Below are 11216 nucleotides of genomic sequence, written 5' to 3' on the forward strand. Positions count from 1 at the left end.
AACCATGCCAGAGGAGGTGTGCTTTGTGCCTGGGCCATCGGGTTCCCTGAGGGGTAGAAAGACCCACTACAATGGTTTGAAATCTCCAAGGCTGGTCCAGGCGGGAAGAGAGAGAATTGTATAGCCTCTGGAATCTCTTGGTTGGTGGCAGGCCCGCCGGGAGCAGGAGCATTGAGCAGTGTGTGGTACATGGGCACCCACTCACTCATTCAGCAAATATTTATTGAGCACCTGTGATGTGCCAGGCACTGTTTCAGGTGCTAGTGACAGCAGGAAACAGCAAAGTCCCTGTCTGCGTGGGACTTGCGTATATTCTAGTGTGAGGGATAGGAAATAAGAAAATTAACAAGTAAACGTATGCATGTAGTATGGACAGGTGATTGTAAAAGCTATGGAGGACAATAAATCGGGGCGTATCAAGGTGGGGAGTGCACTGTTTCATACAGGATGGCCAAGGGAGCCCCACAAATCAGGTGACATTTGAAGAGATGGGAAAGAAGGGAGGGAGGGAGGAAGGCACGAGGCCATCTCTGGTTCAAACAGGGAGACCAAATGCAAAGACCCTGTGATGGAAATGTGCTTGATGCATCCAGGAAACAGTGGCGATCAGAGTAGCTGGAAGAGAGGAGTGGGAAGAAGGCGGTTAGAAACGAGGTCAGAGGGATGGAGCGCCTGTGGACCACAGAAAGGACGTTGGCTTTTGCTCTGAGGGCGACAGCAGCCTTTGCAGGGTTTCAGGCTGAGGGACTTGATCTGACTTCTAGTTTAAATGGGGGAGTCACCCCGGCTCATATGTTGAAGGACTGCAGAGGGGGAGAGAGCAGTTAGGAGGCTATATCCATAACCCAGGCCAGGGATGACAGTGGACTGAACCCATTGAGGCCGTGCTGGAGGTGGTGAGAAGTGGAGGATTCTGGATATGCCAATAGAATTTGCTAATGGATTTGACATGAGGTGTGAAAGAAAGAAAGTCAAGGATAAGTCCAGGGTTTTTAGCCCAAGCGATTGGAAGGGTGAAGGTGGCCGTTTTATGAGATGAACGTCAGGAGAGAAATAGGTTTGGAGTGGGAGAATCAAGAAGTCATTTTTAGACACAGTCAACTTTGCGAAGCCTATTAGACTCACATAGAGCAGATGGAGACCCGAATCTGAAGTTCAAGGGCAAGGTCCAAGCTAGAAATAAGAATTGGGGCGTTGTTGGCATCTAGTCCTGAGATTACGTGAGATCACCTAGAAAGTGGTGTCAGTGGAGAAGAGGAGAGGACCCAGGACTGAGCTCTGGGGTGCAGCAATTGAGAGGACAGCAAGAAGAAACGGAGTGAGCCCGAGGGACAGAGAGTGGCCAGTGACAGTAGAGGAGAACCAAGAATGGGGTCTAAGCAACCAAGTAAGGGAAGTGTTTCATGAAAAAAGGCTCAGCTGTGTCCAGTGATACTGACTGGTCAGGCCAGATGGGGACCGAGGATTGGCCTTTGAATTTGGCCACAAGGAGGACCCTGTGGCCTTCCTGATGGCTGTTTCAGTGGAATGAGGGGACAAAAGCCTGATTGAAGCAGGTTTCAAGAAGGAATGGAATCAGGGAAACTAGAGACAGTTCTAGTACCTCCTCAGGACTTTTTCTGTAAAGGGGACAGAGAAACAGGGTGGTAATTAGAGATGTGAATGGAGTCAAGAGAGGTATTTTTAAAGAGAGAAGAGAGAGAGAGAGAGAGAGAGAGAGAGAGAGAGAGAGAGAGAGAGAGAGAGAGTGTGTGTGTGTGTGTGTGTGTGTGTGTGTGTGTGTGTGTGTGTGTGTGTGTGTGTGTTTCCTGTAGAGAAAGGAGAAGACGGGGACACAGGAGAGGGAAGGAGAATCGCTGGAGAAATGTCCTTGTCCTTGAGTAGGCAAGGGGGTGGGGACCCCTGTACACATGGAGGGGTTAGCCTCAGACAGAAGCACAGTGTGTTCACCACTGGTGACAGGAGGAAGCAAAGTGTGGGTACAGACTGGGAGTGGGGAGGTGTAGTGAGGGCCATATGGAGGTAATCTTTTGAGTGTTTTTTTATTTTCTCAGTGAAATTCAGAAACAAGGTCAACAGCTGAGGGCGAGGATGGGCTGGAGGCACTCAAACGTTCCCATGCAGCCCTGTGGCTAGACTGTGTTCTGGTGGCAGTCACTTTGTCCACACCCACTGCAGGACCTTGGGCTCCAGAGGTTTTCTTGGGGGGGATAAAGGAACATGCCCACTGTCTAACGTGCCTCTTTCTGCCTCCAGGGCTATCCAACCCTTTCCGGGGTCTCATGAAGCTGGGCACGGTGGAGCGGCGGGGGGCAATGGGCATCTGGAAGGAACTCTTCTGCGAACTCTCCCCGCTGGAGTTCCGCCTCTACCTGAGCGACGAGGAACGCACCTGTGTGGAGAACTGCTCCCTGCTGCGCTGTGAGGCTGTGGGGCCGGCCCACAGCGATGGCCGCTTTGAGCTGGTCTTCTCCAGCAAGAAACTGACCCTGCGCGCCTCCTCCCAGGATGAGGCGGAGGACTGGCTGGACCGGGTGCGGGAGGCCCTGCAGAAATGCCGGCCCCAGCAGGAGGACGAATGGGTGAACATCCAGTACCCAGAGCTGCCGGATGATCCCCCAAAGGGCCCCCAGGATGGCCTCCCCTCCCACTCGGACCTGCTCACAGAGCCCGAGACCCTCCAGGACATGAAATTGGACTGGTCCTTTGCCCAAGTTCCCGAGCCAGACGCTATTAAAGAATCCCTCCTGTACCTGTATTCGGACAGGACCTGGACGCCCTATATTTTCTCTCTGTCCTTAGAGTCTCTGAAATGCTTCCGTGTGAGAAACAACGAGAAGATGTTAAGCGACAGCCATGGAGTCGAGACCATCCGAGATATTTTGCCAGACACAAGCCTCGGGGGTCCGTCCTTCTTCAAAATCATCACAGCCAAGGCCATCCTGAAACTGCAGGCCAGCAATGCCGAGGAGGCCGCCCTGTGGAGGGATCTGGTGCGCAAGGTCCTGGCATCCTACCTGGAGACGGCCGAGGAGGCAGTGACCCTGGGTGGGAGTCTGGATGAAAACTGTCAGGAGGTGCTGAAGCTCGCCACGAGGGAGAATGGCTTCCTGCTGCAGTACCTGGTGGCCATCCCCACGGAGAAGGGCCTTGACTCCCAGGGCTGCTTCTGTGCAGGTGCCGACCTGCCCACCCACCATCCCCAGCAGGCCAGCCTCACCCCCTCTTCCTCTGGTGGGGCTCCTGGTTCAGATCTGCACCCCTTCTCGGCCCTCCAGGAGTGCCCCCATCCCATCGCTGGGGTGTTGCAGCAAATGAGGCTGTTTGCTCCAAACAGCCTAGCACCTCCTGCTGAGGGATGGGACCCGTGGGTGGCAGCCCTACTGAGCACTGCTCTCTGCTCAGCTAAGCTCTCCACTTGCTTCCTTACCATGTTACTATGTTACCATATTTTGGAACAGGCATGGTACCCTTTCAAATATTTTTGCATATTTTTGCAAGTGCACACAGTTGTTTTTTTAATTACAAAAATGGGCTCATACTACTCAACGCTATCCAATAGGACTTTCTGTGATGATGAAAATGACCTAGATCTATGCTGTCCAATATGGTAGCCATCGGCCACATGTGGCTACTGAGTACTTAAAATGTGGCTAGTGCAACTAAAGAACTGAATTTTGATTTTATTTCATTGAAATGGATTTATATTTAAAAGGTCCCCTGTGGCTGGTGGCACTGTGTTGGACAGTGCAGCCATTTATACTCATGTTGTTTTGCAACTTGGCTTTTTTCTGGTTAAGGATACGTTATGAATGTTATTCCAAGACAGTGTATCTGCTATATCATCACCATCAACATCAAATCTAACTCCTCTGTGCTGGGCACTGGGCCAGATGCCTTATTTAATCCTCTCAACAACCCTATAGGGATAGGTGCTACTATTATCTGTTTATAGCTGAGGAAACTGAGTCACAGGGCTGGTAAGAACCTTGTCCCAAGTTCACACAGCTAATAAGCAGCAGAGCCACATGAGGACTGTGATGGTCCCTGAACCTGTGCTCTTAGCCAGCTGCCCATAGGCCCTCTCCACACCCCTGCCAGGCTGTGATATGCCGCTGTTCACATTCCATGTACAACTCTTCTCCCCAGTCCGGCCTGGGCCCTCTGGGGGAACTGTGAGGAGCTTGTTTGATGCAGAGTGCCAAGGCAAGAGACTTGGCTGTAAGCGGCTTAGAAGCTGCTCTGTCAGGATGGAGCCTGCGGAACTGGAGGGGAAAGCCTGCTTCAGGCGTCTGGAAGGAAGTGGTCTGCGGTCAGTACCCCTGGAGGATGGGAGACGCTAGGCAAGGCAAAGCTTCCTGCAGAAACGTCTTCAAACACCTGCTCACCCCTCTCCTCCTGCCAGGCAGTTCACACTTGTGGGTATGAAAGAAGGCTAATGGGAGCAGCTCTCACCATGTCTGCCACCCGCCAGCCTGCCTGCAAGACTGGAACTGGGGAGCTTGGGCTTCCTTTCCACCCACAAGCCCAGCTCCGTGGCCGAGCAGATACCAGCCAATGCCATTTGGCTTATAATTTCATAGTTTGCAGGGCACTTGCAAAACCTGTCTCATTTAAACTTTCGAATAACCCCACAAAATAACCAGTAGTAGCTGAATTCTACAGATACTGAAATAGAACCCGGCAAAAATTTGGTGAAGGTCAGGACAAGGCAGCTGGTAAGCAGCAGAGCTGGCCCTTGTAGCCTCAAGGCCAGAGGACTCTTTCCCCGCCCCACGGGAGGCTGGGCCTGTGTCAGGATTTGAGCCAGGCCTTTGCTTTGCCCTAGGCACACCCCACTCCCACTCCCTCTGCCCCGCAGTTGGCGGGATCTCCAGCCAAGAGCTGAGGCTGGGCCCGGTACCACTGTCGAGGCCTCCGGCAGCTCCGACTTCAAGCTCGCACCGAGCAGCATCCAGACTGCCCTGCTTCCTGCTGCCTTCCCACCCACTCCCTGTGGCCGGCCCTGTGTCCCCAGCTCCTTCCCTGCTTGCCGAGACCCTGAACTTGGTTGCTTCCATTTCTGGGCCCCAGTGCAGGGGTGGACCTAGAGGAGGCCAGTGCTGGTGAGCAAGCAGTGGGAACACTGAACAAGGCAGCTACGTACAAAAGAACGCAGGCTCACAACGCAACTCAGCTTTGAGCCCCAGTCGTGCCACTTAATGGTTGTGTCACTGGCAGGTTTCCTAACATCTGTACACCAGTCCCTTCAGCTATAAAATGGCAATGGCAATTCTTACAGTGTTTTGCTGTAAAGATGAATTAATGGCGTTGATTCCGAGTGATGGGAATATGAGTGGTGGTGGTTCTTATCTTTGTACGCTCCTTTTTTATCTTTATATTTTCCTTAAATAGCAGGCCCCATCCACCTCAGTAGTCGCTGTGTTATTCAGGAGCTGACCCTGGCCCCCACCACTACTCACTCCCACCGTCTTTCTCCCAGGCTGCTCCCGGCAGATCGGCTTCTCATTTGTACGACCCAAGCTCTGTGCCTTCTCTGGCCTCTATTACTGTGACATCTGCCATCAAGATGATGCCTCAGTGATTCCGGCCAGGATCATCCACAACTGGGACCTCACCAAGCGCCCGGTAAGCCGCGAGCCCAGCTTGTCATGGCCACCCAGGGCTGCTGAGTGACAGGAATGGTCACTCGTCTTTGCTGCTGCTATTCATCTGTTGGGAGGAGTTTGGCTCTAAGGAAGCCAGGGTCACTGGTTCAGGCCCCATGATGAGAGGTAGCTGACCAAGAAAAAAACATAGTGCTGGTCTATAGCCCCTGGGCAGTGCTGTCAATGCCTGCCTTGGTCCTCGGGTGGGAGTCGGGGGATGGCCCTCTGCAGCTCCCCATGGCTACAGACAAAACTGTTTAAGGCACTAGCAACTGGATGGATAGATGGATGGATGGATGGGAAAGAAGGAAGGATAATAGGACAGATAAGATACATGGATGGATAGGATAGGACAGGACAGGACAGGATAGGATAGATACATGGATGGTGGTTGGGTGGGTGCATGGATGTGGATGGATAGATTGGCTGGCCGACTGGCTGCGCTTCCCCTTGGAGCAGTCAGCCTTTTCTGTTGTCGTTGAAAGAACCTGCGAAGAATTTTTTAATGACAGTTTGTGAGCCAAACTGACGACAATTGCCAGGGAACAAGATCTCACATGTTCCAGAGAACGACAGTTTTGCAGTTTCTTTTATATGTTTGGGATTAAGGAGAGAATGTAAGAAAGATTACATGAAGGTGGGAGAAAGCAAGGCTGGGATTTTACAGATTAGTTACTATTATATGCTGTCTTGAGGGTGGTCATGCTTTAGAAGGAAGGTTCTCAAAGGGGAGCATTTCAAAGATGTGTTAGCCTACTAGACGCACAGAAACAATGAACAGGGCTTGTTTGAGGCCAAGATAAGCCTTTTACTAAAGAAGTTATATGCCTGAGGCATGAATCCCACCCTGACCTGGCCAGTTAGGAATTTGTGATCAGATCACCCTGTGAGGTTACTTTCGGTTAGATTTATTACAGCACCCTTTTCTGTCCACACTGTGCTTGTGTTCACGTGCACATCTACTTTTTGTAAAGTTGGGATTATGCTGGACCCATACAGGCTTTGTGCATTTAGTATTACATCTTAGGCACTTTCTTGTGTTCACCAACTGCTTTTGAATGAGATATACTCTAAGATCATTCAGGTTTTCCTCTTCTCCCGCGCTTACCCACTTTTCTAGCTGTGTTACCGCGAGCAAATTATTTAACTTCAGCTTCCTCGTCCACATGGGGGTAAAGAACAGTGTCTTCTCAGGCTTGTGTGAGAACTAAAGGAGGCGGTGCCCACCAGTCACTTAGATGGTGCGTTACATTAGTGCCCTTCCCCTCTCCTGAGACCTGCACACCTTCTGTCCCCTAATTCATGGAGCCAGGGTTTACCTCAAGGGACACAAACTTGACTCTCTCCCCAAGGCACAGATTTTTGCTCAGACATAGAAACACAAGACAGAAGCTATTTGCTTCTCTCAAGACCCAGGCCTGCCGGCTGTGCAGGCCTGGGATGTGGATGTGTCCTTATGAGAGCACAAGGAACGTGATGCTGAGAGTCTGTGCCACCCCAGCCTCCACCCCCTGGGGATGGGAACCCCAAAGATGTTAGCTTCACTTTGGCTTTTTGGTTGGTTTCGTCATCCTTACCCCTACCCTGTAGTTAAGTATTTAACTACCTGGAGGAAATGAAATCTCAAAATCACCACAAATGCAAAGAACCCTTTGGCCATAAAACACACCGTTTACAACACCCGACACTTCTGTTGAGCCATCTCCTTATTCATTGCTGTAATTCTTGTGCCACTTCCTTTCCCACTAGAAAATTACAATGTTTTTTCAGCATACCTGAGATCAGGAAATAGCTAGCTCTGTCTCAAAGATCTCTGGCTTGGGAAAGACAAGGAAATTCAAACTGGAAAGTGGCTGGCTCACTGGTTAGGGGCCTATTGCCTGCTCACACTCCGGCTGACCCACTTGTGTGAGACCTGCCTGGCACTTGGCAGGATGTGAGCCCAGGACTGGGGCTTCTTTCTTTGTCTCTTACACGCCCACAGGATAGAAACGGTCCCAAGGGAGCACAAAGCCACTGCCCATCTGAAGCACCTGGCAGTTTTCAGCACACATTCCTGTGTGTTATTTCATCTGAGCCTCACCCAAGGCCTGAGGCTGTCATGGGCAGGGCTGAGAATAGCAGCTTGACTGGAGTCACTGGGGCTTTGCCACTGGGCTGCCCATCGGCTGGGCGCTGGGCAATGGGAAAGAAGGAGTTGTCCATTGCTGGGGGAGGCAAGAGATGCTGGTGGACCTGGGAGACAGGCGGCCAAAGGCCGTCCCAGCCCCCCAGGGTAAGAGCCTTCTGAGGGCCCTGTTACATTCCCCACCCTCCAGGGGACAACTGGCCAAAACAGGCATTCGCAGAGTCTAATGGCAGCCCCCATTTACTGAGGATGTGCTACCTGCCAGGAGCTTACACAGATTATCTTTTAATGTCAATTTAAAATAATCCCAGGAGGTGCTTGTATTTTACACATGAGGAAACTGAGTCACGGAGAGGTTAAGGAAGTTTCACAAGGTCATACAGCTAGGAAATGGTAGAGCCAGGATTCAAATCCAATTCTAACTTGAAAGCCAGACTCCTAACCACAGTAGTCGGTGGAGACCATCGCTCTCCTCCATTCTTCTTATCACAGCCAGGGGGAGACTGCAGAGGAGAGAGGCTCCTGTTAGTGTGGCAGCCTGGTGTGCTGAAGCGACACCTCAGCTCAGACCTGGGCTCTGCTTTCTGCAGATGAGTTGGACGAGGCACTTTAGCTGTCTCTGAGCCTCAGTTTCCTCATCAATAAAGTAGGATGATGAAACACGTTCCCCTTTGGGTTGTTACAAGTATGAAGAAAAGATGTGGTCAAGGTCCTTAGCCCAGCGTCTAGCAAAGAGTATGTGCAATAAGTGGCTTTGGCATTAGGGTCGAGCCTGAGGGTAGAGCCTTCAACGCCCTATCAGGTGGGATTGATCACTTAACTCCACATGGAGATTCGTGGGAGCCCTGAGTGGTACTGCCTGTGAGAGCTGAGGGAACTGGGGAAACCTCTTGTTAAGCTGTGTCTGATCTGTGGCTTCCTGTGGTTGGAGCCTGGCTCAGACCAGTCACCTGATTCTGAAGCCTGCGGACTGTTTCCTTTCGTCAGGAAGATGGGGGCTGGGAGAACAGGAAATAGTGGAAAGGGTCTGTGAGGCCCAGGAGGAGGGGGGCCCCTCCTCCATCCCAGCATGGTCCGGGAGGGGCACCAGCTGGCGCCATGGAGGGAGAGTAGGCTGGGGGGTCAGATAAATTGGGCTTCAATCTTGGCTTTTATGAGCTGTGGACCTAGGCCAAGTCACTTCATCTCTCTGAACCTCAGTTTCCTCATCTGTAAAATGAAGATGGCACTAGTTCCCTTGGAGGGTGGTGGCAGGGTGAGTGACCAAGTAGGTAATACAGTGCCTGGCCCAGAGGGGCTCACTGGACTACGGCCTTTCTCTCCCACCCCTGCTGCCTGGCGGTGCCCCCAGATCTGCCGGCAGGCCCTGAAGTTCCTGATGCAGATCTGGGCCCAGCCCCTCATCAACCTGCAGCTGGTGAACGCGTCTCTGTACGAGCACGAGGAGCGGATGCATCTGATCGGGAGGAGCCGAGAGCAGCTGAAGCTTCTGGGGGATTACCTGTGCCTGTGCCGAAGTGGAGCCTTAAAGGAGCTAAGCAAGCGGTGAGCACCCTAGACGCGGCCACACACAGACACGTGTGCGCACACATACCCAAGGGGTCAGTGCATACTCAAGGCGTACTCTTGGGAGAAATGCCAGGGCTGGGTGGAGATCTGTCCCTTGGGCCTAGGAAATGACCACATGCTTTAGGAGTGGCTTTTATTTGTTCATGTATTCATTCATTCGTACATTCATTCCACAAATATTTATTGAGAACATACTCAGTACCCAGTACTGGGCTAGGCGTGTGGGACCCAATGCGGAGCAAGGTAGGCCTGGGTCCTACCCTCTTGGAGGGAAGGCAGATGAATCAGCTAGCAGCTATGGCCGGGGCTGAGGGCCAGGAGAAAGAGGTTGGCCCCAGAAGTACAGAGGGAAACGTCTAAGTGGATTGGAGGGTGGAGGGGGGAAGACTTCCTGGAGGAACTGGCATCTAAAGTGAAACCTGAAGGATAAGCAGGAAAAAAGGGGGGAAGCGAAACAGGAAAGAGTGTTCCAGACAGAAAGAATGATGTGCATGGGCCATGAATGAAGGCCTCGTACGTGAGAAGAATAAAGAGAACTTTGGAGGGCATGAGAAGGGAAGTGGGGCGTGCGGTGAGAGGAAGGCTGTAGAGGCAAATGAGGGCCACACCACAAAGAATGAGTTGCCCTGGCTCCTTGCCCCAGCCAGTCCCCCATCCTATGGCTGCTTGGCTGCTGTCCGTAGCAGCATCCCTCCCACAATCCTCGGAAGAGGGCAAGATTGGAGTGGGACCTTCAGGCTGCCCTTCAGGAAGCTTCCAGATACCCAGGGCCTGGGGGCCCGCTCAGGGGTGGGGGATGACACTGGACTTCAGCATGGACTTAGAGGATCTTTCTGTGCCCGTCCTAAACACCTCCTAGCCCCTAGGTCATAGCCCAGGCTGTGGCCTTCTGTGGAACTGTGCTATCCTAGGACCCTCAGGAAGGCGGGCCTCAGGTGGAGGAGCTGATACCTGCCACCCAGGTGGGCTTCATTGTGTTTCTGGGGACTTGGAGCAGCTCACAAGCCCCTCCGTGTGCCCCCTCCAGCCCCACTCCTCCCCATAGGGCTGGCACAGAGACCACCTATCTGACTGGCTGCACCTCCTCAGGCCTGGCTCTGCGGGGCCAGGGCGGTGCCCACTGCAGGTCCCCTGGGTCTCTAAGGAGGGGGCTGCTGCAGGGAGCTCTCCTAGGCAAAGGCCTCCTTTGCAGCGCCTAGAACAGAGAGCCCTCCAGAGGCCACCATGAGGGACCCTAGAAGGCTGCTTCCCTGGGAGGCTCTGCCCGTCTCAGTCATCAGCTGAGTGTCTGGGTCTTCACTCATTCCCACCCTTTCCAAAATTCCAGGACCCAGGGCTTCAGAGTCTGCCCCCGACCATGACCAGGGTGGTGAAATCTCTGGGCTCAGGTGGGGCCTCGTCACCTGACCCAGTCGGGGGTCTCTACAGACCAGAGTAGATCTGCAGACAGGGTCCTGAGAGCTGTTCTCACTCACTCATCCCCACCCTCCTGAGATGGTTTGGCCATTGGCCTCCCTCACCTGGCTGGGCTGGCCTGTGTTGGATGCTAGGAGCAGTCCCGCCCCTTTCTCCCTGGCCCTGCTGTTCTCATCCTTGGGCAGCAGCCCTGTACACCTACTACGTGCCCGGCCTGTGAGAACAGAGTCACACCTGTGGAAGTCCCATTCTAGAAGCAGCGCGGATAGGCGAAAGCGCACAGAAGCAGACTCTGCCTGGGCTCAGACCCGTTGCGTGACCGGGGGAAGGTGCTTCACTTCTCTGAGCCTCAGCTTTCTTGTCCATAAAGTGGACGAGTCATCCCTGTGTTCACGTGGCCTTCCCGAGTTGTGGTGAAGTCGCATGAGGGGTTCAGAGTCTGGGGAGGGACACAG

General features: G+C 53.0%; 1 protein-coding gene across 1 annotated transcript in view; it reads left to right on the forward strand.

Annotated features, from left to right (window-relative positions):
• PLEKHM1 (pleckstrin homology and RUN domain containing M1) overlaps positions 1 to 11216 on the forward strand; it is a 44787-nt gene that overhangs the window by 27325 nt on the left and 6246 nt on the right. The window contains exons 7-10 of the mRNA XM_019665550.1: positions 2257 to 3177; positions 5483 to 5628; positions 9128 to 9321; positions 10896 to 10977. Of these exons, the coding sequence (XP_019521095.1) occupies positions 2257 to 3177; positions 5483 to 5628; positions 9128 to 9321; positions 10896 to 10977 (1343 nt within the window). The remainder of the gene's footprint in view (positions 1 to 2256; positions 3178 to 5482; positions 5629 to 9127; positions 9322 to 10895; positions 10978 to 11216) is intronic.

The sequence above is a fragment of the Hipposideros armiger genome, unplaced genomic scaffold (genome assembly GCF_001890085.2).
Source record: "Hipposideros armiger isolate ML-2016 unplaced genomic scaffold, ASM189008v1 scaffold_447, whole genome shotgun sequence".
Lineage (NCBI taxonomy): Eukaryota > Metazoa > Chordata > Mammalia > Chiroptera > Hipposideridae > Hipposideros > Hipposideros armiger.